General features: G+C 44.2%; 1 protein-coding gene across 1 annotated transcript in view; it reads right to left on the bottom strand.

The window, feature by feature from the left end:
• Nucleotides 1–11,659: 11,659 nt before the first annotated feature.
• LOC126195069 (ATP-binding cassette subfamily G member 4) overlaps nt 11,660–27,877 on the bottom strand; it is a 219,579-nt gene continuing 203,361 nt past the window's right edge. The window contains exons 10-11 of the mRNA XM_049933519.1: nt 25,538–25,693; nt 11,660–14,042 (exon numbers count right to left, since the gene is read on the bottom strand). Coding sequence (XP_049789476.1) covers nt 13,698–14,042; nt 25,538–25,693 — 501 coding nt within the window. The 3' untranslated portion in view covers nt 11,660–13,697. The remainder of the gene's footprint in view (nt 14,043–25,537; nt 25,694–27,877) is intronic.

A 27,877-nucleotide genomic window follows, 5' to 3' on the forward strand; every position in this document is an offset into this window, starting at 1 on the left:
TCCGGGCATACGGTTTAGGTTCACAGATACATCGGTGGCTCAGGGGTTTACGGCTTAGGTTCACAGATACCTCGGTGGCTCAGGGGTTTACGGTTTAGGTTCACAGATATATCGGTGGCTCAGGGGTTTGTGGATTGTTGACGAAAATCCGGGCATACGGTTTAGGTTCACAGATACATCGGTGGCTCAGGGGTTTATGGTTTAGGTTCACAGATACCTCGGTGGCTCAGGGGTTTATGGTTAAGGTTCACAGATATATCGGTGGCTCAGGGGTTTACGGTTAAGGTTCACAGATACATCGGTGGCTCAGGGGTTTACGGTATAGGTTCACAGATACATCAGTGGCTCAAGGGTTTACGGTATAGGTTCACAGATACATCGGTGGCTCAGGGGTTTACGGTTTAGGTTCACAGATACCTTGGTGGCTCAGGGATTTATGGTTAAGGTTCACAGATACATCGGTGGCTCAGGGGTTTACGGTTTAGGTTCACAGATACCTCGGTGGCTCAAAGACGTTTTAAGTAATAGAACCAGTACGTGGTTCTCGACGGCGAGTGTTCATCACAGGCAAGGGTATCACCAGGAGCGCCCCGGGGAAGGGGTAAATGACCCGACTGGCACTGTGAGGAACAATTTACGGTTGTTTGCTAATGGTGTACAGGAAGGTTTCGTTGAGTGACTGTAGGAATATACAAGATGATTTATAGACAATTTCTAGTTAGTGTGTTGTACGTTAGCTTGCTCTAAATGTAGAAAAATGTAAGTTACCGCGGACAAGTAGGAAAAACAGTCTGTTAACATTTGGAAACAGCATTAATAGGATGCAGTTTGGCGTCGTTACTTCGGATAAATACCTAGACATAACGTCCAAAGCGATATGAACTGAAATGAGCAGGAAGAATTTTGGGAAAGTGTAGCTCATCCATAAGGGAAACAGCATATGAAACGTTACTTCGACCCATTCGTGAGTAATATTCTAAGTGTTTGGGATATCCACCAGTTTAGATTACAGAAAGACATCGGAGCAATTTGGAGGCGAGTTGCTAGGTGCTGGTAGGTTCGATCAGCACCCAAGTAGTACTGAGCTGCTTCGTGAACTCAAATGGGGATGTCTGGAGAGACCACGATGCTATTTCACAAGGCATTAAGGTGCCAATTCAGAGTACCAGCATTTGCAGCTGACTGCAAATCGATTCTACTACCACTAATGTACTTTTCGCGTATCACCGTGGGAAATTAAGGCTCGTAGAGAGGCCTTAAGACAGTTGTTTTATCTGACGCCCTATTTGTGAAGTAAATAGGAAAGAGAAAGTGGTACAAGATACCCTGCGCCATGAAATTTAGGGTGGCTTGCGCTGTATGTACCTGGATCTAGAGACAGATGTAACAAAACTCACCTGGCCGTGCATATATACGAAGGTGGTTTAGTATGTAGCCGGTAAGCAACCCAGACATATGTGGCACTTCTCATGTGCCACACTTGTATGACGCAGTCTTGCCGTGAAGACACGGCTATATTTTTTAGTGTTCTACTCTCTTTTTGTTATGATTCCATTACGATAGTACGAAAACAACATTACGGTTTGTCGCGCAGCATGATTTCGTAACCTGTACACTGTGGATGGCAGCTTTGTCCCGTCGAAAAATCCAGAGCACATATACGTGATCAAGGCAATAAAAAACTTCATTTCAGAAATTTTCTACACACTAAATTAATTTACTGCTCTCCAGCCGACAATGTAAGGTATTTATAGTGATTCACATTGCTTTCATTCTTTATCATTTCTAAATATCGTCAGAGAAGTATGCCTTCTCTGTTTTTCCGGTATAAGACATAGTTTCGAGATCCACTATGATCTCATCTGAAACAACAAACATTGGGTACTCTCTTTCTGTATACAGGCTTTCTAGAACTACACACACAGCAGCACTTTGTGACATATTGTGACCATTTTCAATGCACTCAAAAACTGATATTGATTATTTTTACGCTGCCTCGCGTGTTTCACCCTTACGCAATTCTCAGAGGCCCAAAATACCTATAATACTTTCTTAGATAAAACGAAACTGAGTTTATCAAACATGGAGACCAAGTATCTGGTCTGCATTGCTTGATGACATTTGAGTGCAAGGCCAAGACGCGTAAGGCAGTATAAAATTAATAGGTACAGCGGTCAAATTAATAAAAGTTTCTGGGTCATCAAAAATATATTAAGCTGAAAATGTTAAAACTATATACAGTTTAGAGGCTACTAACTTCCACACTGAATATCCAAGCAGGGAACTCTGGAAACCCTTCAGAGAGTCTAAAATAATCCAAATGAAACGTTTTGCCTGGTCGATTCCCACTTTTTCCTGAACGTTGTAATAGTACATACTATAGTGTACCCCACATTAAATGTATAATAGCCATATATTAAACAACAAGCTAGAGTATCCGCTGTGGTGTCTTGTGATAATCAACAGGCAGTATTTCCCGAGCGAATTCTGGCAAACAAATGGCGGCCGCCTGTGCATATTATCTGTGGTGTAAAGAACATTGGTGACCCTCTTTCTATACACAGGCTTTCTAGAACTACACACACACACACACACAGCAGCAACATAAACAATGTGCTTTTTGAAGTGAAAAGAGCAACATGCGAGTGGAGGTTCTCAATCACATGTATCGCGTTTCTGTGTGCATTCCTCCAACAGAGGAGCGTGCGAATGTGGACGGATACTTCGAAAATAATTGTAAGTAATTGCAAAATACAGCAGCGAAATATTTTCGCGCAACAAAATTAAGTTTATAGATAAAATTACATGTTAATTCGCCACGCAAATACGTAGTAAGATCATAGCCTAACGCAATGAGCTGCTACACGTACTATTGTGAAGGATGTTATTGTCTGATAGATGGAACGACATTAGCGCCCCTAGCGGCGAGAAAGTCAGCAGTAACATTAATGTTTGTTTTTAATTATTTTTCTACTTAATTAACGAAAGAGTTATTATATTTTTGCGTTACGAACATTAACAAATTATTAAGAGGCATGAACGACCGTGGAATAAATTTAAAAACAGTGAAATCTCATTGATTCAGTGAGAAACCTAAAACTTATTCCTGAAGAAATACTTTTGAGTATGCGTATAATTGTAGCTTACATATTTCATGCCTGAGAATGATATACTTTTGTTGTTGGCTTTTCTTATTAAGACAAGTATTTTTGTTGAGACGTAACAATTTTGTACGAAGTTTAATGATCCAGGCATTTAAACTTCATTTGTCATTCTGATACATAAATATTTTTGTGTATGTAAGTTACCTTTGCTTCAAAACCAAATTTAAGATACTTGCCGTTTGTGGCTCAGATATAGTAGCTATTTTGGAATTGGTTTCCTCGACGCTTTTTGTCACATCTGTGTGGTTTTTCTTTGAGTTTCAATTGTAGTGGCTTATTTGGTACGGTATGCTACATAATGCGCACTGCATTCCATGCGAGTTTCTTACATTCCACATTCATTGATTGGACTGGAAGTGGAGTGACCAAAACTTCACGTTGATGGGTGGATATACGACGTCTTTCTGCAAAAGGTCAGGTCTTCTGCTGTTTACCAGCCATTTTTTTGTTCTTCAGTAAATATTTGAAGGTTACGATACAACCATCAATAAACTGTCCTGTAATGTACCGTTTCGTAGCCTACCTCCCAGGATCCCTTGGAAATTTAGGAAAGACAAAAGGGGTTGTGCGATAGGAAATGGAGAAAACCGAGTTTCGTGCTGTTATTAAGCTTTCTCTTTTGAAGAGTTGGACTGTCGCACAAATCAAAACAGAACTGAATGAAGTTCACGCGGACTCTCCATCATCACTGAAGACAAATTACTTTTGGATTAATGAACTTAAACGCAGTTGGACAAGCTCCAAAGACGAAACACTCTCCTGTCGTCCAATTGAGAACACCACAATGGAAATTACTGACAAAGTCTGTTATATAGTAATGCGAGACAGCCATATAAAAATTCGTGATATTGCTGAGACTGTAGGCATCTCAACTGAGCGAGAGTATAATACCCTGCACGAAGAATGTGCTGTGAAGAAGCTGTGTGCGAGGAGAGTGACACGACTGCTCACAGTTGACCAAATCGCATCCGGCACAACATTTCAGCGCAGTGTCTGGTGATGTTTAATCGCAATCCGTAAGACTTCTGGCGCCGATTTGTGACTTTTGATGAAACCTGGATCCATCATTACACGCCAAAGTCAAATCGGCACTCAAAGCAATGGACGAAGGCTGGTGAAGGTGCACCAAAGAAAGCAAAGACCATTTTATCAGCTAGCAATGTGATGGCTACTGTTTTGTGACATTCCCAGGGAATAATCCTCATAGATTACTTGGAAAAAGGCAGAACCATAACTGGACTCTATTATTCTTTATTGTTGGGTCGTTTGAAACTTGGCGTTGGCTTAAAATCTACGAAGATTTACAGGAAAGAAGTGGTCTTTCACCAGGATATTGTACCGTCCGATACATCAGCCATAACAATGGAGGAAGTGCATGAACTGGGCTTTGAATGAGTTCCTATTTCATCTTATTTAGCCTAAAGTGAATTCTTGCAGTTCCCTAACCTGAAACTTTGGCTGGTTGGGAAGATGTGTTCATCAAGTGAGAAAGTGATAGTAGAAATAAACGATCATTTTTCAGAGTTTTACGGAACTTATTTCTCCAATTTTATGAAGAAGCTGGAGGACCGCAAGACCAAATATAATTTCCTCAAAGGAGACTATGTCGAGAAGTAAGGTGAGTTATTTATGAAACAAACATTTTTTCTTACTTTTTTACCAGGCTTATCAAACCACCCTCGTATATATTATTATTATTATTATTATTATAACGATAGTTCCCCTTTAGGAGAGCGATTGAACTTGAATTCATAATTTCATCTTCGGATGTTTTTCTTCTTTGCTTCCTAAAACCTCCTCATCCTCTCAGAATGCTCCTTCTTCCGTTCCTCTGTCCATTTTTTTCCAGGCTGACGCGATGTTCTTTCCCCAAACTTCACACTTGTGATTTTATGCCGGCACTCGGTGCGATCTTCGAGATTTTTTATGTTGATCTGCTGTAGATCCCTCTGGACTTCTTTCAGTCATTCTGTGCCACATTTACTCATTGTTATAATATTGAATAATTTCTTTGCTGTTCTGGAGTCTTCCATCCTGTAGATGTGTGTATAAAATTTGGCTCGGCGCTTTCTGATTTCATCTGTTACTATGTTGATCTTTCTACAGAGTTCGTTTTGTGGTAATCCAAATGCCATTTTTGTTGATTGGACCGTAAATCTTCCTGAGAATTTTTCTTTCCTGCTTTTCTATTTCCTTAATTTTTGAATGACCGTCAATCACCATTGTTTTAGCTGCATAGATTGCTTCTGGAAGAATCACTGTTGTATAGTGCCTTAATTTTGCGTCTGTCGAAATGCACTTCTTGTTGTAATGCGTCCATGTTAGCTTGTAGGCCTTCTGGAGCTTGGTGATTCTTTGTTCATTGGCAATTCGGTTTAATCCTGAGGACTGTATAGTTTCACCGAGGTGTTTAAAATGGCAGACTTGTGCAATTTTACCATATTTTGTTATTAAAGGGGATTTATTTTCTGGCTGCCTTTCCATATATTGGGTTTTTTCATAAGATATCTGTAGTCCGGTTTTTTGTGAAATTTCACGTAGTTTTTCCACTGCGTGAATCGCTTCTGTTGTGTTATTGGTGATAGTTGCAATATCGTCAGCGAAAGCAAGGCACTTGACTTCAATTCGATTCTCTTTCTTGATACCAATTTGGATACCCTTTACGTGAGGTTCCCATTCCCTGATTATCTTTTCTAGAACAATATTGAAAAGGATTCGGGATAGTCCGTCCCCCTGTCGGACTCCAGACTTGATTTCGAAGGGTTCTGATACTTCGCCCATGAATTTCACTTTGGCCGTTGTTCCTGTAATTGTCTGTTCTGTGATTTTTCATGTCTTTCGGTCGATCCCAAATTCTTCCATGATTTTAAACAGGGTTCCACGGTCCACTGAATCATATGCTTTCCTGAAGTCGATGAATGTAACTACTGTGTTTCTGCATTTCCTCATTTGTAATGTTGTCTTTAAGCACCAGATCTGTTCCGCACATGAGCGTCCTTTTCTGAATCCGGCCTGGTATTCACAAATTAGTGTATCTGCTTGGGATTCTATCCTGTTTAAAAGCGCTTTGGAAAGGATTTTGTAAGTGACTGGGAGCAGGGAAATTCCTCTGTAATTATTCATGTCTGTCTTGTCGCCCTTTTTGTGTAGCGGGTGAATTAGAGCGCATTTCCAGTCCTCTGGTATCTGCTCCGTTATCCATATGTCTGACATTATATGGTGTAATTTCTGCATAAGTATAGGATCGTTTAGTTTCCAGAACTCAGCAATGATCCCATCTTCTCCTGGTGCTTTGTTATTTTTCAACTGCTTGATTATCTCCATAATTTCTTCAAGATCCGGGGCATGTGAGTCTGGGTGTGTGAATACTGGAGAAGACAAGTTTTTCTTGGGGTGATTCGCAGTTGAGGAGGGAACTGAAATATTGGGCTAAGATTTTGCAGTTATTTTTCGTGTTGGTTTCCAAAGAGCCATCGGGTTTCTTGAAGCACAAGCTAGGCGCTTGGTATCCCTGTAAGTTTTCTCTGAAAGTCTTATAAAAATTTCTTGTATTATTTTTGATGAAATCCTGCTGGATTTCAGAGAGTCTGTTGTTGTCATATCCCCGTTTTTCTTTTCTAATTATTTTTGAGGTCTGTTTTTGAGTTTTAAGAAAGTTCTCCGTTTTCTTCAGCTTTGTGACTGCTAAATTTTTTCCATGCAGTTATTCGGTTGTCGACTGCCTCATCACAGGTTGCATTCCACCAGCGCTGTTTCCTGTTGCGAGGGGGTTGTCCTAATTTGAGGGCTTCCTGAATTTTCTCTGTTAGTTTCTTCCAGTCTGTTGATTTTTCTTGATTAATTTGCATGATGATTTTTTCTTTGTTGAGTTGCAGATATTTCGGATCTGGTTTGGTACTTTTGGGTGGCCTTTTTAGCATTCTGTTGGGTTGGAATTTTGTTTTTATTTGGAGAAGATGATGATCTGATTCAAAGACACCTTTGCGGGTTCTGATGTTTTGAATTTCTTTTGTTTTCTTTGGAAATGGTGACTTGGTCTATTTGGTATTCACCCTGACTAAGACTGGGTAATCTCCATGTGGTTAATTTATGTGCAGGTTTTTGAAACTGGGTACTCATTATTTTAAGTCCAAAGTTTCTGCAGAAGTGGATTAGTTTTTCACCATTCTTGTTGGTACGTTTGTGTTTGGTGTGGGGTCCGGTGGCATCTCTGATTTTTTTTTCCTTCCCTAATTGTGCGTTAAAATCGCCTACTAAGATTTTCACATGGTGGCTAGGTACTTTATTTGTTGTTTCTTCTAGTGTTTCCCAGAAATTGTCCACTGTTTCTGGGTAGATTTTATTGTGGTGATTTGTGGGGGCGTGCACATTGATCAGAGTGTATGCTTTATTAGCTGATTTTACTGATAACTCTTTCATTGGGAGACGTGAAGTCAATAACTGAGTCGAGTACGGAAGTGTGTACGGCGAATCCTGTTCCGAAAAGTGGAAGTTTGTCTCTTACTTTTACATCTACATCTACATTTATACTCCGCAAGCCATCCAACGGTGTGTGGCGGAGGGCACTTTACGTGCCACTGTCATTACCTCCCTTTTCTGTTCCAGTCGCGTATGGTTCGCGGGAAGAACGACTGCCGGAAAGCCTCCATGGGCCCTCGAATCTCTCTAATTTTACATTCGTGATCTCCTCGGGAGGTATAAGTAGGGGGAAGCAATATATTCGATACCTCATCCAGAAACGCACCCTCTCGAAACCTGGCGAGCAAGCTACACCACGATGCAGAGCGCCTCTCTTGCAGAGTCTGCCACTTGAGTTTGCTAAACATCTCCGTAACGCTATCACGGTTACCAAATAACCCTGTGACGAAACGCGCCGCTCTTCTTTGGATCTTCTCTATCTCTTCCGTCAACCCGATCTGGTACGGATCCCACACTGATGAGCAATACTCAAGTATAGGTCGAACGAGTGTTTTGTAAGCCACCTCCTTTGTTGATGGACTACATTTTCTAAGGACTCTCGCAATGGCAGGTTTGCCCTTGTAGATCCTGTAATTCTCTGTCTTAAAGTGTCCTTCATCTGTGAATCTTGTCTCTTGCAGTGCAATGATTTTCAGGTTACGTTTTCCCATTGCGTTGGTAAGTTGCTTTAATATGCCTGTTTTAGTGAGGGTGTTCACATTAATTGTACCAATAAAATTTTTACGTTTCGTTTTGAGAGTGTGAGGAGTTTTTGAGAAGCTCCTATTCTTCTCCGCATGGTGTCCCTGATCCCCCAGAATCCGATGATCAGGTGAATCCAGTCTATCGACTGGTGCCTGGGGTAGTGACTCTGTGGTCGTCTTTTCCATCATGCGTTCAAGTTGAATTTTAGTTTTTGTGGTGATCTCTGTTGAGACCACAGGTATACGACTCGATTTTTGAGTTCGAGAGGATTTTGTGCAGCCGCCTCAACTAGAGGAACAGACGCTGGCCACTGGCCGCCAGATGCTGAACAGACACCACTGGGTTTATTGGTTTTTGGACCGCTCTGGGTATTTCATTTCCCCAGTACCACCTATATCTAGGAAGCTTTCCCCTATCCGCCACCCGGGGAGGCGCCCGATGGGGGTACCAACAACCCCACACGGGATATATATATATATATATATATATATATATATATATATATATATATATATATATATATATACTCCTGGAAATTGAAATAAGAACACCGTGAATTCATTGTCCCAGGAAGGGGAAACTTTATTGACACATTCCTGGGGTCAGATACATCACATGATCACACTGACAGAACCACAGGCACATAGACACAGGCAACAGAGCATGCACAATGTCGGCACTAGTACAGTGTATATCCACCTTTCGCAGCAATGCAGGCTGCTATTCTCCCATGGAGACGATCGTAGAGATGCTGGATGTAGTCCTGTGGAACGGCTTGCCATGCCATTTCCACCTGGCGCCTCAGTTGGACCAGCGTTCGTGCTGGACGTGCAGACCGCGTGAGACGACGCTTCATCCAGTCCCAAACATGCTCAATGGGGGACAGATCCGGAGATCTTGCTGGCCAGGGTAGTTGACTTACACCTTCTAGAGCACGTTGGGTGGCACGGGATACATGCGGACGTGCATTGTCGTGTTGGAACAGCAAGTTCCCTTGCCGGTCTAGGAATGGTAGAACGATGGGTTCGATGACGGTTTGGATGTACCGTGCACTATTCAGTGTCCCCTCGACGATCACCAGTGGTGTACGGCCAGTGTAGGAGATCGCTCCCCACACCATGATGCCGGGTGTTGGCCCTGTGTGCCTCGGTCGTATGCAGTCCTGATTGTGGCGCTCACCTGCACGGCGCCAAACACGCATACGACCATCATTGGCACCAAGGCAGAAGCGACTCTCATCGCTGAAGACGACACGTCTCCATTCGTCCCTCCATTCACGGCTGTCGCAACACCACTGGAGGCGGGCTACACGATGTTGGGGCGTGAGCGGAAGACGGCCTAACGGTGTGCGGGACCGTAGCCCAGCTTCATGGAGACGGTTGCGAATGGTCCTCGCCGATACCCCAGGAGCAACAGTGTCCCTAATTTGCTGGGAAGTGGCGGTGCGGTCCCCTACGGCACTGCGTAGGATCCTACGGTCTTGGCGTGCATCCGTGCGTCGCTACGGTCCGGTCCCAGGTCGACGGGCACGTGCACCTTCCGCCGACCACTGGCGACAACATCGATGTACTGTCGAGACCTCACGCCCCACGTGTTGAGCAATTCGGCGGTACGTCCACCCGGCCTCCCGCATGCCCACTATACGCCCTCGCTCAAAGTCCGTCAACTGCACATACGGTTCACGTCCACGCTGTCGCGGCATGCTACCAGTGTTAAAGACTGCGATGGAGCTCCGTATGCCACGGCAAACTGGCTGACACTGACGGCGGCGGTGCACAAATGCTGCGCAGCTAGCGCCATTCGACGGCCAACACCGCGGTTCCTGGTGTGTCCGCTGTGCCGTGCGTGTGATCATTGCTTGTACAGCCCTCTCGCAGTTTCCGGAGCAAGTATGGTGGGTCTGACACACCTGTGTCAATGTGTTCTTTTTTCCATTTCCAGGAGTGTATATCCCGTGCTGCTACGGTCGCAGGTTCGAATCCTGCCTCGGGCATGGATGTGTGTGATGTCCTTAGGTTAGTTAGGTTTAAGTAGTTCTATGTCTGGAGGACTGATGACCTTAGATGTTAAGTCCCATAGTGCTTAGAACCATTTGAATCATTTTTTGTATATAATGTAGCCTTTACTGTCCGATTGTTTATTAGAGTATCATGTAAAAATTTGAAGTAAATCTGTCAAGATGTATCTGACATTTTTGGTAACAATACTAAACAAAGACTTATATGGGTACATAAGTAGATCTTATATATCTATTTATGTAACACATATATTTGAAAAAGTTGTAGCTGTATATATAGCCTATGGCTGTCTGAATATTTATTGGAATCTCATGTAAAAATCGGAAGTAATTTGAACAAGATTTTTTTGCAATAATGTTAAACAATGACTTGTCTTTATACACCAGCATTCATAATAGTTTATTATGTCAAGATTGCCAAATTACTGCAATATTCAGAATTCTTGTTTAAGTATCGCATCTGAAGGTGGCAATAAATTGTAGAAACCAGTGGCGTGAATCTGTAGTAACTAGTCGTTTTTGACGTAACAGAACTGTTATATAACTCCTGGCTCTATGCACAAATTTGGCCACCCAAACAATGACTGGCACCACAATGCTTACGATTAATGTGTTTCAAAGTATGATCAACGCCGAAGCAAATGAACAGCTCCATCCTCCCTTCCTAAACGCATTACACTCGTGTGGGAAAGTGAATAACCTATCAACAACATTCAGGATGAACTGCGTTCAAAAGGTCTGTGTGAAGCATTTTAGCTGTGGAATAAAGTTATCACAAGTCACAAAGGGTCTCACCTTATCATCGTTGCAAGCATGTGACTCACTTATTACATTGTGTACTGACCTTTAGCTGCACTCCATATAAATTTACTCATACAAACGTAACATATTATTACTCATAGGCCTGCCACAGTTCTTCATTTCGTGGAAATATTAATTGTAATTTTTTGTAAGTGGAGAATTGAGTAGAAATCGTGAGTAAAAGAAACACTGACGTGCTCTTCCTTTTATTGAGTATTATCAGCTATTGATATTAGCACCAATGATTGGATGATTTTTTGTATTTCTGTTTCATGTTTGGAATAATATAAGAGTCTTAATCATAGAAATGCAATACTGAAAATATTTAGGCAATTCTTCTGAATAATGGGATATGTTCGGTATGTTAAAACATACTCATCACCAATACGTAAAGAACGAGTTGAATTCCTTCTGAAAACATGTTTTTAGAAATATTTCTTGCAGCCATATAGTGATAGAAAATTTTACTTCAGTTACATACGTCTTGAATTTAAAACACCAAAAGATGTATGTCATCTTTATCTCAGTCAGAAGTAGTAGCTCTTATCATATTCATGTCATGTCTGTTAGCTACAAACACTTATTACAGACAAGAATAGCTATTCCTCACTATTTGTACTGTTCATAACAGCATAGGTTTCAGTTAAACAAAAGTGAATCAGTCTAAAAAAAACACATATAGGAATGATGATCATTATTATAGCAGCAATGGAGGAAGGAAACTCCTCAGATTCCGAGTCTGCCAGACCTATCATGTACAGAACAATGTAACATTGTAAGGTGTTGGGAACGGGAAATGTGCAATAGGGAATTACTTAATAGTTTGATACTATTTTATGCAAAAATAATTATACAGAGTACTTTTTCATGTTGTTATTTGATATAAAAGAACTGCCCGGATCCTATTTACAGAGTGTTAAATACATAAAAAATTACTTAAAATATTATCACACAGTTCATTTTTAACAAAAACGAAGTAAAGAGCAAACTGCAAACGACAAAGTTTCAAGATTTTACAATCTGATTCTTTACAAGACATCTAGCCATCTTATGTTTTTATTGAAATAATCCTAAATAATTTGGAAATTATTTCAAATCAGATTTTCTATGCTCTGAGAGTTTTAATGACATAATGTCATGTAAACTAGCTTCTTTGTTTAAGAGCATTTGCGCACTATTTTACAGTTTGTTTATTTTAGAACGCCAGGAATGATTTGTGCTGCAGATAGTCTCACAGTATCTTCATATAAGTGTTGAGGAAACTGAAAATACAGAACTTAACAGGACATACTACACAAATTGAGTAGCAACATTATTTGTCATGATTCACTGAACTTTAAGTAGTCTTGGCAGGCTTTTTTTAAATTCAACTTTGTGCACAACTCAGACACATTAAAGTGACGTTGTGTGAATGCTCAAATGGCTGTTTTCAGTAAAGTTTCCACATTTAACAAATTACGCCAACTGTTTGCTATGAAAACCCTTAATAAGCGTTCATAGAGTTATGTTTGCTGGTGATTGTAGTTTATTCCTGTAATTCCTAGAACACAACTGAAAATCGTGGATGCAAGAATTTCTCGTGTTCTCGCTTTTCTATCGGCAATGTCAAAACACAGAGAATTTTTTGTAATGCTCTTAAACATAGTTGCATTTATTTTGGGTGTGTAAATGCGGAACATCATTTTATTTTGACAATTGTGTCGAACTAGATACGCTCAGTAATCAGTTTTAATCTCTAATCGCATTGCCTGACATTTATTTCTACTTTTAGGAGAGGAAAAGGGACGCTCTCGCATACTTCGTCGTTTTATTGTCTTTAGTACTCACTGACACTATTTAACAGAGAAGTATTCTGATTTAAACTTTTCTATCAGTCTATTCTGATGGATGCTCCATCACAAATATACAGATAAATTCTCAGGTACATTTAAAATCTGACCGGAGTAGATAGTGATGTAGCTGTTCGACATATAGAAGATATATCGAGTTGTACATTCTTCCGCTAGCATACACTTATGAATTACAAGAGAAAGTTAATTTTATGGATTATGAGAGAAAGTTAATTGACTATGCATCACTGATCTCAGTAAAAAAAAATTGTAGTATTTTCGCGCTTTCATTTACAGAACTCCTCAGTTTATAAGAGCATCTTATGTGAACAAAAGGATGTAATAAATAGTAGAAGACCAAAATAAAATGGTTTAAAATAGTATCGTAGAGATCCAATGCGCTTTGTTGAAGAGGCGACGAAGTGATAACAACAGTCTTACGCTACATTTTTGAAAACGAGCTTTCGTATGTGAGATTGTCCGAAACGATAGAATTTATTTTTGGTATTGTTTCACGTATAGCAGCTAAAGAAATTTAAGGGTTTAAATTTGACTCAGATGGGTCGCAACACGAACGCGCTTGAACAGTAGTTATTCATTGTTGGCTTTAAGGCAACGTGTGTCATCTTTGCTGGTGCCGTACACCGTAAACAGCGTTGCTGAGGTTGGTTTTCGAATGTGTCGCGGCGTCGCTGGCGGCGTGAGGCGCATGCGCAGTTCTCTTCACCGGACGGCGTAGAGCTTCCAGCGCAGCAGGAAGTACGCGGCGACCCTGAGGGCCAGCAGGATCCCGCAGAGTGCGACGACGTCGACCCAGAACGGCGTGTGGCCCATGGCGATGGTGTCGAGGAAGACGCTGGGGATGCGGTAGTGGCAGTAGAAAACGGAGCAGTCCAGCTTGGGCCGGTCCATGCCGTAGATAGCAGTCACGTAGCCCTCGAGCCCGTAGCGCAAGTAGCTGATATATGAGCCCCAGTACAGGTACGAGGGCAGGTCTCGCAACGTCACACCGAAGCCCGCGAACATCATCATCGGCACCGACAGCGTCGGTCCCAGGAACGTGCCATTCTGCAATAGTAAAGCGGAACGTTACATAGTGCGGGTAACTTTTTGGGCAACAGGTAACGCTGATAAGCACACCTAGGAGAAATAACTCCAAAACCTTATTTCTGACAGTACTTTATTACAGATAACAGCGTCAACTGTGGCAAGTCTGAAGTTACTACACTAGTGGCCATTAAAATTGCTACACCACAAAGATGACGTGCTACAGACGCGATATTAAACCGACAGGAAGAAGATACTGCGATATGCAAATGATTAGCTTTTCAGAACATTCACACAAGGTTGGCGCCGGTGGCGACACCTACAACGTGCTGACATGAGGAAAGTTTCCAACCGATTTCTCACACACGAACAGCAGTTGACCGGCGTTGCCTGGTGAAACGTTGTTGTGATGCCTCGTGTAAGGAGGAGAAATGCGTACCATCACGTTTCCGACTTTGATAAAGGTCGGATTGTAGACTATCGCGATTGCGGTTAATCGTATCGCGACATTGCTGCTCGTGTTGGTCGAGATCTAATGACTGTTAGCAGAATATGGAATCGGTGGCTTCAGGAGGGTAATACGGAACGCCGTGCTGGATCCCAACGGCCTCGTATCACCCGCAGTCGAGATGACAGGCATCTTATCCGCATGGCTGTAACGGATCGTGCAGCCACGTCTAGATCCCTGAGTCAACAGATGGGGACGTTTGCAAGACAACAACCATCTGCACGAACAGTTCGACGACGTTTGCAGCAGCATGGACTATCAGCTCGGAGACCATGGCTGCGATTACCCTTGACGCTGCATCACAGACAGGAGTGCCTGCGATGGTGCACTCAACGACGAACCTGGGGGCACGAATGGTAAAACGTCATTTTTTCGGATGAATCTAGTTTCTGTTTACAGCATCATGATGGTCGCATCCGTGTTTAGCGACATCGAAGTGAACGCACATTGGAAGCGTGTATTCGTCATCGCCATACTGGCGTATCACCCGGCGTGATGGTATGGGGTGCCATTGGTTTACACGTCTCGGTCACCTCTTGTTCGCACTGACGGCACTTTGAACAGTGGACGTTACATTTCAGATGTGTTACGACCCGTGGCTCTACCCTTCATTCTATCCCTGCGAAACCCTACATTTCAGCAGGATAATGCACGATCGCATGTTGCAGGTCCTGTACGGGCCTTTCTGGATACAGAAAATGTTCGATTGCTGCCGTGGCCAGCACATTCTCCAGAGCTCTCACCAATTGAAAGCGTCTGGTCAATGGTGGCCGAGCAACTGGCTCGTCACAATACGCCAGTCACTACTCTTGATGAACTGTGGTATCGTGTTGGAGCTGCATGGGCAGCTGTACCTGTACACGCCATCCAAGCTCTGCTTGACTCAATGCCCAGGCTTATCAAGGCCGTTATTACGGCCAGAGGTGGTTGTTCTGGGTACTGATTTCTCAGGATCTATGCACCCAAATTGCGTGAAAATGTAATCACATGTCAGTTCTAGTGTAATATATTTGTCCAATGAATACCCGTTTATCATCTGATTTCTTCTTGTTGTAGCAGTTTTAATGGGCAGTAGTGTATTAATATCGTCTACAAGGTCTCTAATATACACTGATGAAAAATATCGCAATACCAAAAATTGATTAATGTAGAGTAACGAAATTTTGAGATTGCTTTTACCTAGGTAACATATTTAAATGACTAACATTGAAAGATTACAGGTTAATGTAAGTGCGAGATAACTCATTGAAAATGTGAGATGCTGGTACATTAATAACCGTTGTAACCACCAGGATGTTGAATACGAGCATGTAAACGTGCATGTACTGTGTTGTACAGATATCGGATGTCAGTTTTTGGGATAGAGTTCCATGTCTATTGCACTTGGTCGGCCATTATAGGGACGGATAATGCTGTTCGTGGAAGGTGCTGGAGTTGTCATCCGATGAGACATCGATTGGAGACAGATGCGGTGATCGAGATCCACATCTACATCTACATCTACATGAATCCTCTTTAAATCACATTTAAGTCCCTGGCAGAGGGTTCATCGAACCACCTTCACAATTCTCTATTATTCTCATCTCGTATAGCGCGCGGAAAGAATGAACACCTATATCTTTCCGTACGAACTCTGATTTCCCTTATTTTGTCGTGGTGATCGTTCCGCCCTATGTAGATCGGTGTCAACAAAATATTTTCGCATTCGGAGGAGAAAGTTGGTGATTGGAATTACGTGAGAAGATTCCGTCGCAACGAAAAACGCCTTTCTTTTAATGATTTCCAACCAAAATCCTGTATCATTTCTGTGACACTCTCTCCCATAGTTCGAGATAATACAAAACGTGCTGCCTTTCTTTGAATTTTTTCGATGTACTCCGTCAGTCCCACCTGGTAAGGATCCCACACCGTGCAGCAGTATTCTAAAAGAGGACGGACAAGCGTAGTGTAGGCAGTCTCCTTAGTAGGTCTACTACATTTTCTAAGTGTCCTGCCAATAAAACGCAGCCTTTGGTTAGCCTTCCCCACAACATTTTCTATGTGTTCCTTCCAATTTAAGCTGTTCGTAATTTTAATACCTAGGTATTTAGTTGAAGATCAGGGTAACATGTCGACAAGCTGTAGAACATGTTGGGTTACAACAGCGGTATGTAGGCGAACGTTATCATGTTGGAAAACACCTTCTGGAAGGCTGTTCATGAAAGGCAGTACAAGTCGAATTTCCAGACTGAAGTACAGTTTTGCAGTCAGGGTGCGTGTGATAACCATGACAGTGCGCCTGCTGTCAACCGAAATCGCATGGCAATCCTTAACACCAGGTGCAGATCCAGTTTGTCTAGCACTCAGTCAGGTTGAGTGCGGGGTCTCATCTGGCATCCTCCTAACCAATACACGACTATCAATGGCACCGAGGCAGAACCAGCTTTCATCAGAAAACACAACTGCCCTCGAATGAGCTCTCGCTGGACACTACTGAAGTCGCAAATGGCGGTGGTTTGGGATCAGTGAAATGCACAGGGCGTCTAGCTCGGAGCTCTCCTTGAAGTAAACTATTTGCAGCAGTTCGTTGTCTCACTGTGACGCCAGCTGCTGCTCATATAGTTGCTGCAGATGCAGTACAATGCGACAGATACTGTCCTTGAAGTAAAATATTTGCAGCAGTTCGTTGTCTCACTGTGACGCCAGCTGCTGCTCATATAGTTGCTGCAGATGCAGTATGAAGCGACAGATATTGTCCTTGAAGAAAAATATTAGCGGCAGTTCGTTGTCTCACTGTGACGCCAGCTGCTGCTCATATACGAGGGCGGTTCAGAAAGTAACCTCCGATTGGTCAAAGTGCGGGTTGTGGGGGGAGTAGCGACACCATCTGTGCGTTCACGCACTCAACAGGTCAGTCGGCATCAAGCCGTGGTCGAGTGAACGTCGTACCTGCGCTAGTTTAGTTTTTGTGGCAGTTTGAAATGTGTGCTGCAATAGAACACCCCGCCAAATGTGAAGTGCGTGCTGTCATAAGGTTTTTTACAGCCAAAGGATATTCTGCAGCAGCTATTCATCATGAGCTTTGTGCCGTGTACGGACCAAGAGTTATGAGTGAAGGAGTTGTCCGTGAATGGGTACGTTTATTTAAAAGTGGACGAGAAAACGTTCATGATGAAGAGAGGAGTGGTAGACCATAATTGGTGACTGACGAACTCGTTCAGACAGTTGATGCAAAAGTTCGTGAAAATCGACGTTTCTCAATGTCGGAGTTGTCTACTGGTTTTCCACAGATTTCTAAGACTCTCTTGTACGAGATAGTGACAGCAAGATTGGGTTACCGTAAGTTCTGTGCACGATTGGTGCCCAAAATTCTTACCGACCACCACAAAACTCAAAGAATGGCCTCTGCATTAGACTTTCTGTCACGTTATGAGGACGAAGGAGAACCATTGTTAAACAGAATCGTGACCGGTGACGAAACCTGGATTAAGTACGTGAACCCTGAGACAAAAGAACAATCAAAGATGTGGGCACATTCAAATTCGCCTACCAAACCAAGAAAAGCCTCGCAAGATTTTTCTGCCAGAAAACTGATGGCAACGGTGTTTTGGGATGCCAAAGGGGTGTTGTTTGTTGAATTCATGGAACGTGGTACGACCATTAATCAAGACGTGTACTGTGAAACAATAAAAAAGTTACGACGGGCTATACAGAACAAACGCTGTGGTATGCTGACTTCCGGTATCGGTTTTTTGCACGATAACGCCCGTCCTCACTCTGCTCGCAGAACAACGGCCCTTCTTGAGTCCTTCAAGTGGGACGTTATCAACCATCCACCTTACAGCCCAGACCTGGCGCCAAGTGATTATCACCTCTTCATGCATTTGAAGAAATGGCTCAGGTCACAGCGGTTTGATGACGACGAAGAGCTCAAAGATGCGGTCACAGGCTGGCTCCAGGCACAAGCGGGTGATTTTTATGCAGAAGGAATTTCAAAGCTTGTGAAGAGATACGATAAGTGCCTCAATCGCTATGGAGACTATGTAGAAAAATAGTGCAAAGATGTAGTTGTAAGATGTATATATTAAAATATTTTTATTTAACTTGGTGTATTTTTTTAAATCAACCGGAGGTTACTTTCTGTACGGCCCTCGTAGTTGCTGCAGATGCAGTACTATGCGGCAGATGCTGTCCTTGAAGTAAACTATTTGCAGCAGTTCGTTGTCTCGCTGTGACGCCAGCTGCTGCTCATATAGTTGCTGCAGATGCAGTACGATGCGACAGATGCTGTCCTTGAAGTAAACTATTTGCAGCAGTTCGTTGTCTCACTGTGACGCCAGCTGCTGCTCATACAGTTGCTGCAGATGCAGTACGATGCGACAGAGCCGAGCGCGGAACACCATGTCTTCCCTCTCGGTAGAACCACTTGGCCGCCCACAGCCCGGTCTTCTTGCGACTGCATATTCTCGTGACCACCACTGCCAGCAATCGTGTACAGTTGTTACATTCCTGCCAAGTCTTTCTACATTATCGCAGAACGAACAACCAGCCCATCGTAGCCCTATTACACGACATCGTTCAAACTCAGTGAAGTGTTGATAATGGCGTCTTTGTCGCCTTAAAGGTATTATTGTCTAACATAAATTCAACACGTCCAATCTCAAAGGTAACTAACGCTCATGATCGTTACAGCTTGTATTTAATGCAAACCTGATCTGCATTCTCATAGTGGCATTACTATTGCCACTCTTATGCAGCTGGAGCGAAATTTGAATAGTCGTCTTTCTTCAGATGTAGAAGCACGTATATCAACTCTCGTTTATGTCGCAAAACTCCTTGGGGATCCGATTTTGTTTCCTTCAGTGTATAAGTTGCGATCGAAAATTTTCCCTTTGAGGGTGTTGTTGCAGCATACTAGCAACATAGCATGACTCCGATGAGTTGAAGGTGATGAACCACCACCTTTCATCGGTGGATGGGTCATCATGATGCACCGTATGTGCAGCCTACTCTCCTCTCCACACCCACTGGCATTCCATACCGTTGCACGCTCTCCACTGGACCGGCTATTTAGAAATAGGACACGAGCAACGGGGCCATTCATGATTCGTTTGCGGCAGGACTTAGTTGCTCTTCGTACAGATGACATTTCTGTGCTTCATCGAGGTTGCAGTCGTTCGCTTCCCTGGTTAATACGAAGAGCCAGCATTATATTAGATCAGTGTGGAAGAAGGATTTTAAATCGATGTGTTACTGAATTTAAGCCGATCACTATGACTGTTTGGTCGTTTACTCTGATGGGTCTAAGGCAGGATAATTCCATAGGCTGTGCTGTGTTATTTCCTGATTGTGTCATCACTCTTCGCTTATGATACATTCACAGTGTATGAGTGTATGAAGCTGAATTATATGCGATCTTGAGGCCACTGGAGAAGATGCAGTGGCTTCCTGCTACCAAATTCCTCACCTGCACCGACTCCCTAAGTGTCTTCATGCTATCAATCACCTGTACGCAGTTCATAAGTACCTTCAGCTCATTCACGACACCCTTTTCCACTTACAGCGGCAGGGAAAGGAAGTGTCATTGTACTGGGGACCGCGGCACGAGGGCATTTAGGGAACTGAAATAGCTATACTGGTGTCCAAAATTAAAGCGACGAACCACTGTTACCCCGTCTTGTCTCTAATTCACCGCGCAATCATACAAGCTGTCAACAGATGCCCGTACAATCGTTACATGCACGGAAAATGGCATCCCGATTAATGCGCAAAAAGTCAACGATGAAGTCAGGCCACCTATTAAACAGGGTAGTGTTTGCCGGGTAGTCGCACATCCTCAATCGCTGTGTATACAGTCACCGACGGTACAGTATGGCACAAAGAAAGCGCCTACCAGACTATCTGCATGGAGGACCATAAAATGAATGGAAGCAGGACAGTCGCAAACCGATGAGGCATGATGGCTTAATGTGAATCGTTCCGTTGTTTCTGTGATGTGGCAACAATTTAGAAAGAGCGGAACAGTACCCCAAAGAACAGGGCGGGGCCGACCACATGTGATATCAGCAAGAGAGGACCGCAATTTGGATGTAAGGGCACGATAGTACCTCACTAGTACTGCACGGCAACTGGCATCTGACACCGCAACAGCCACTGGATATGTTGTATCGAGATAAACGTTGTCCAGAAGGCTTCGGCAGAATGGCCTTTATTGTTGGGGATTTGTTGTATGTGTACCTCTGATGCGTCTTCACGGAAGGGAACGTCTAGAGTGGACTCGTCAACATACGACATGGGCGGTCGAACATAGGGACAAAGTTCTTTTCACAGATGAGTCCTGATTTGGTCTGGAGAGTGAGGCTCGACGCCTTCGCGTCTGGAGGGAGCCAAACATTATGGAAAGAGACCGATATTGACGAGGATTCCTAATTCTGTGGAAAGCAATTATGTTGACCACATGAACACCTCTGCATGAAATTGTATGGGTGAATCGGCAAGGTTTAACTTCTGTCAGGTACGGTGAGGAGATCTTGGGACCTCATGTGTGGTTGTTACAAGGTGGTGCGTGCCTAGACTTGGACGGCAATGATCGACTTCATAGAGCAAGAGCTGTTGATGTTTACTTGGAAACGGAAGATATTGCACGCATGGCGTGGCCTGCTCGCTCTCACGATTTGAATCCCATAGAGCTTGTCTGGTGTGCACTAGGAAGACGGGTTGCATCACTTCAGCAGCCAACAATCACTCTACAAGACTTGCGAGCAGCTCTCCAGGAAGAATGGGCGTTATTGTATCAACATGAGATTGATGGTATTATTCAGAGCATGCTCCGTCACTGTCAGGCCAGAAGTTGTCATACCCCGTACTTAGCACTTTAACCAGCTGTCGGAATGTTTGTGCAAATCCGTTAAGCTGGAAAAAAACGAAGAACATTTTTGTCTACCGTTATGCAAATTTCAGTTGTTTACGTTGTGCATTCTTTACATTGTTTTCACTTTACTGTCACCTGTTTATACTGTTTTGTGGCAAAATGAATAAACCCTTGCAAAATTTCCGTATGTTGCTTTCATTTGGGACACCAGTGTATAATTTCTGAATGTGCTGCCCCTGTCCATGCATTTACCTCGCTAGTGAAACAAAACATTCTGCATCTGTGAGAGGAGGAATGGTTAAGGTTGGAGAACAGAAGCTGAGGCCCGTGAAACCAATGATACGGCCGTGGCGTTCCTCCTTCCGGCCTCTGCCCCGGGAGCACTGTCCTCTGACCCATGGATTCCTCCTTCGGCAGGAAGACCCATCGGTATGCAGTACTTGTGGTGTACAGGTTTCTACATGCTACATTTTGCGTGGATGCGTTTTAATCCAAGCCGCGAGGTCTGCAACCCATTTCGTTTACTAGTTGACCCGCCCTCTATTTTAGGTGACGATAAATAGTGTGTGGTTCGTCTTTTAAGATTCTTCGTGATGTCCGATTTTCCCAGTAATGTCTTAGATAGAAGGTTTTTGTTGTGGCGTAGTAAGACAACCACGCCACTTGGAAGTAGCCGAAAGGCACGCGTTAACTCACGCAGGCTAGTAGATAGGTCTGAAACAGGATACGTAATGAATGCTATAAAGAAAAGTACGTAGCTCCTGGAATACTTAACTTTAATTCATCCTTGTGGTACATCGCTCTTGATGAGACATGCTTCATACGATAACTATCAATTGCTATGTAATGCTAATGGCGCCTTGCTAGGTCGTAGCCATTGACTTAGCTGAAGGCTATTCTAACTATCGGCTCTGCAAATGAGCGAGGCTTCGTCAGTGTGCATCGCTAGTTAAGTCGTCCGTACAACTGGGGCGAGTGCTAGTCCGTCTCTCGAGACCTGCCATGTGGTGGCGCTCGGTCTGCGATCACTGACAGTGGCGACACGCGGGTCCGATATGTACTAATGGACCGCGGCCGATTTAAAGCTACCACCTAGCAAGTGTGGTGTCTGGCGGTGACACCACAGTTTTAATGTGTTTCTAGGGTGGTTATTTCATATTTTATTTTCCAATTGATAGTATAGGCTCATTTCCTTGCTCCGCTATTTTACACGTTGTGTGGATATAGTCTGTGTATTTTACTCACACACTGTGTTGAGGCATACGTCTTTTGCTGTTTTGTGTTACAGTGTGATTGAGAGAGTGCCAGGATGGCTGTGGGCTATATTTTACATTTTATAGCATGCTTCTCACAACCCGTAACCACACTTGTATTCTTTAAGTTGATTACGGGCGCTGATGACTTCGCCTATACATACCACCACCACTACCACCACCGATGCACGTATATGATCACCGACATGTAGGCAAAGAATTAGTGTAACATTCATGTATTTCCGACATTCGTGTTGTAAGCGCGGGAAGCTGAACTACGGCACGTGAACTAGGGCGACGTTATTGCCAAATGCGTCCAAACAGGACAACCGGCAGATATCCATCGGAGGATGAAGGATGAGTGTGTAGCAGCATGTCTGTCGAAAGCCACAATTGTGGAATGGTGCTTCAAGTTCTGGGTGCTGCAACTTCACGATAACAGAACACGTCCCTGCATCGCAAATATCAGAATACTGAAATTGAACCAACTCCAGTGGGAACACTCGAGCACCCATCCTATAGTCCTGATCCCTCCGCATGCAATTATCACCGCTTCGGTCTCTTAAAAAAGGCCTTGTAGGGTCGACTGTTCCTATCAGAGGAGGATGAGTAGAAGGCAGCAGGAAACGGTGTTTTACCAAACGCTTATCTTCAACCTGTTGCGTCAATGAGATACTGCCTCAATGCTCACGGTGATTTTTCCTGATTGGCATACCGCTTCGGAACTTTATGGCCTTTGAACTGAAAGTTTTTGATGTTGAACAGCAAGGGCGCCAACACACTTCCCTGGGGCACACCTACATTTCTAGATGACTCTCGATCCAAGATAATACGCTGTGACCTTCCAACCAAGAAATCCTTAACCTAGTCACAAATTTCGCTTGATGTCCTGTACGATCGAACTTTCGATGATAAGCACACATACGCTTTTTCTTGGAAGTCAAGAAATTCGCCATCAATCTGACTGTCTTGATCCGTAGCTTTCAGGATGTCACGTAAAAGTAGTGGGTTGAATTCCACATGTTCGTTGTTTTCGGAAATACATACTGGCTGGCATGATGAACGTCAAACTGATCCCTCATTACATTTGAGCCCAGAATATGTTTTAACATTCAACAACTACAGATGTGAAGGATAGTTGACGGTAGAGTTGTGGATTCCTTCTACTGACCTCCTTGTAGATGGGTGTAACCTTCGCTGTTTCCCAATCAGTGGGCAAAATTTTTTGTTCGACGCATTGTAGGTATATACGATCCGATGTAGAATAAAACTGGGATTTGACCAGGCCCTGGAGCATTGTTCAGTTTTAAAGATTTCAGCCGTTTCTCAACGTCATTGGCCCTGATACATAATTGAAGTAGCGTGACAATTAAATTCAGGTCCGCCCCCGGTAGCTGCGTGGTCAGCGCGACAGAATGTCAATCCTAAGGGCCCGGGTTCGATTACCGGCTGGGTCGGAGACTTTCTCCGCTCAGGGACTGGGTGTTGTATTGTCCTAATCATCATCATTTCATCCCCATCGACGCTCAAGTCGGTCAAGTGGCGTCAAATAGAAAGACTTGCACCCCGTGAACAGTCTATCTGACGGGAGGCACTAGTCACACAACGTTAATTAAATTCAGGCAATACCCATGGATTTTCCTTTGTAAAGGGATATTAGAGAGAAGCATTTCTGCTTGCGCTTGGCTACTCTCAGTTCCAGTTCCTCTCCCATCCATGAATGTCTGGACACTAACTTTGGTGCCATTAACAGTCTTTATACAGAGTCCTATCACAATACCGTGATCAGCCTCTATGTTCGGCGTCATCGTGCAATAAGCACTCACAGACGACAGATGACAGCGCTAGCAGTGGAGGGTATTTGAAGCGTGTCGAGGGGAAGCGGGAAACAATGCGTTCGGTGTCGTAATGTGGAAACGGAACGATTTATCTGTCGACCAAAAGGGCATAGCGAACTTTACTGCGTGTGGTTCTCCGCAACAGACGCCTGGTTGATGCACGGATGCTAACTACTGTTCATCGGTGACGAAGGCTGAAATTTGTACTCCAGTACCGCAACTGAACATCGATAGAGTGGCGATGGGTGGCCTTTTCAGGTGAATCACGCATTACGCGCCATCAGACAGATGGCGGTAGGTCTACACTGCTTGAAATGTCTGAAAGCAAACACCCTACAACAGTCGTCGGAAGGATCCTTCCTAGAGGGCATTCCGTCGGTGATCTCGTCATTATGGAAGCCACAATGGACCGACACCAGTATGTATTATCTATGGAGATCATGTCCACCCCTACATGCAGTTTCTTTCTCCTCAGCACGATGGGACCTATCAGCAGCTCGCAGTGTATGTGCATTGCTCGAAGAGCACCAGAATACATTTACCGTACTACCCTGGCCACCAGACTGCCCATATGTAATACCAATCAAGAATCTGTGGGACTGCCTCAAACAGGCTCTGCGTGCCATGGGGCCTCAACCGTGAAACCTAGCCGGGCTAGTCATAGCACTGGAGTCGACATGGTTCCACATCCCTGTTGGTATCTTCCAGAATTGGCTCTCTACCTGAAATTCTCGCTCTGCAAAAGATGGTTATTGAGGATTTTGACAGATGGTCACATTAAAGTTGCTGGACAGCGTATTAAGTGTACTATGACCAGAATTTTTTTGGAGTTTATGAGAGATCATTCGATAGCATTCTGCTAAGATAGCCGTTGACGTTTGCACGCGTTCCTCTCTAAACATCCAAATGTTGTTCATTCGGCCTCTCTCTCTACCTGTAGACCTTCCTTTTTTGTTATACGCCTTTGGTGCAGTAATCTCTGTTTCTTCAGATCTTTTTCATTTGCGTGATGTATCCAGCCACATACTAGTCACGTATCTCACTGACATCCGGCTGCTGACACTCACCACGACGCTGAAGACGGCGCCGATCATGAGACCAAAGCTTTGCGCGACGAAGACGACGAGCATGCTGATGGCGAAGAACATTCCGAATCGCTCCCACACCAGCGGCTGCGCGCTCATGAGGTATACCAGCACCGAGAAGATGGCACAGCACAGGACCTGTGGAAAGACTCCAGTCAGGATTCAGACATTCTATTACTTCTTATATCTATCAAAGCACTCCATAAATTAAATGTTCCGTGTCTGTGGAAGAGGAATTCAAACGATAGTTCTGTATTCATATTTATCAAACTAAGAGGAACATGCATATAAATACACTCTATCATCAAAAGTATACGGACACTCATACGTAATGCGGAATCGAGCCCTAGATGTCACGAAATGCAGACTCACCAGTAGAAAAGTAGGTGGGCGTACTGGTGAAGTATACGATACGTGAATGCCACTCTCTGATCGATAGTGCAACTATATCGGCAGCATATTGGCGAGACATTCGTCTTCATGGGCGAATTCGCTCCCCCATCGTGCACATCTTGTGAATGACTTCCTTCAGGATAGCGATATCGCTCGACTAGAGTGGTCAGCATGTTCTCCAGACATGAACTCTATCGAAAATGCCTGGGATGGATTGAAAATGGCTGTTTATGGACGACGTGACTCACCAACCACTCTAAGGGATCTATGCCGAATCGCCGTTAAGGAGTTGGACAATCAGGACCAACAGTGCCTTGATGAACTTGTGGATAGTATGCCACGACGAATACAGGCATGCATCAATGAAAGAGGACGTGCTACTGGGTATTAGAGGTACCGGTGTGTACAGCAATCTGGACCACCACCTCTGAAGGTCTCGCTGTATGGTGGTACAACAACCAATGTGTGGCTTTCATGAGCAATAAAAAGGGCGGAAATGATGTTTATGTTGATCTCTATTCCAATTTTCTGTCCAGGTTCCGGAACTCCCGGAACTGAAGTGATGCAAAACTTTTTTGATGTGTACTTAGCTATAGATGTTAACAGTTTACAAGATAACAAGAGAAGCCCAAGAGACATGAGGAGCTGTCAACTAGGCTACATCATGCTTTTACGAAGGATTAGGACCCATATACCGACTTGCACCTGGAACACCCCCAAAACATACGCTAAAAACACTAAAGGAAAAGACAACCGCAACAAGACGTGCTACACGGCAAATTAAGTTGAAAAGATAAAGTGGAAATTCACTGACGCAGAAGCTACTAGACTGCTTATGTAAGGATACTTCGAGTACTTCCGGGAAGAAGCAGGTAAGATAAGTAAAGATGGAAACAATAGCCGTTGGAGAGGACACGGTAGGCAGAGGCAAGACAAAAGCACGGGGTCAAGGCTAACTGAAGGACCCTCCAACTTATCGAAAATCTAGTCTGTAATGTCACTTCATATGTGTCCACAGAATATACACTCCTGGAAATGGAAAAAAGAACACATTGACACCGGTGTGTCAGACCCACCATACTTGCTCCGGACACTGCGAGAGGGCTGTACAAGCAATGATCACACGCACGGCACAGCGGACACACCAGGAACCGCGGTGTTGGCCGTCGAATGGCGCTAGCTGCGCAGCATTTGTGCACCGCCGCCGTCAGTGTCAGCCTGTTTGCCGTGGCATACGGAGCTCCATCGCAGTCTTTAACACTGGTAGCATGCCGCGACAGCGTGGACGTGAACCGTATGTGCAGTTGACGGACTTTGAGCGAGGGCGTATAGTGGGCATGCGGGAGGCCGGGTGGACGTACCGCCGAATTGCTCAACACGTGGGGCGTGAGGTCTCCACAGTACATCGATGTTGTCGCCAGTGGTCGGCGGAAGGTGCACGTGCCCGTCGACCTGGGACCGGACCGCAGCGACGCACGGATGCACGCCAAGACCGTAGGATCCTACGCAGTGCCGTAGCGGACCGCACCGCCACTTCCCAGCAAATTAGGGACACTGTTGCTCCTGGGGTATCGGCGAGGACCATTCGCAACCGTCTCCATGAAGCTGGGCTACGGTCCCGCACACCGTTAGGCCGTCTTCCGCTCACGCCCCAACATCGTGCAGCCCGCCTCCAGTGGTGTCGCGACTGGCGTGAATGGAGGGACGAATGGAGACGTGTCGTCTTCAGCGATGAGAGTCGCTTCTGCCTTGGTGCCAATGATGGTCGTATGCGTGTTTGGCGCCGTGCAGGTGAGCGCCACAATCAGGACTGCATACGACCGAGGCACACAGGGCCAACACCCGGCATCATGGTGTGGGGAGCGATCTCCTACACTGGCCCTACACCACTGGTGATCGTCGAGGGGACACTGAATAGTGCACGGTACA

This window comes from Schistocerca nitens, chromosome 7 (genome assembly GCF_023898315.1).
Source record: "Schistocerca nitens isolate TAMUIC-IGC-003100 chromosome 7, iqSchNite1.1, whole genome shotgun sequence".
Classification (NCBI taxonomy): Eukaryota; Metazoa; Arthropoda; class Insecta; order Orthoptera; family Acrididae; genus Schistocerca; species Schistocerca nitens.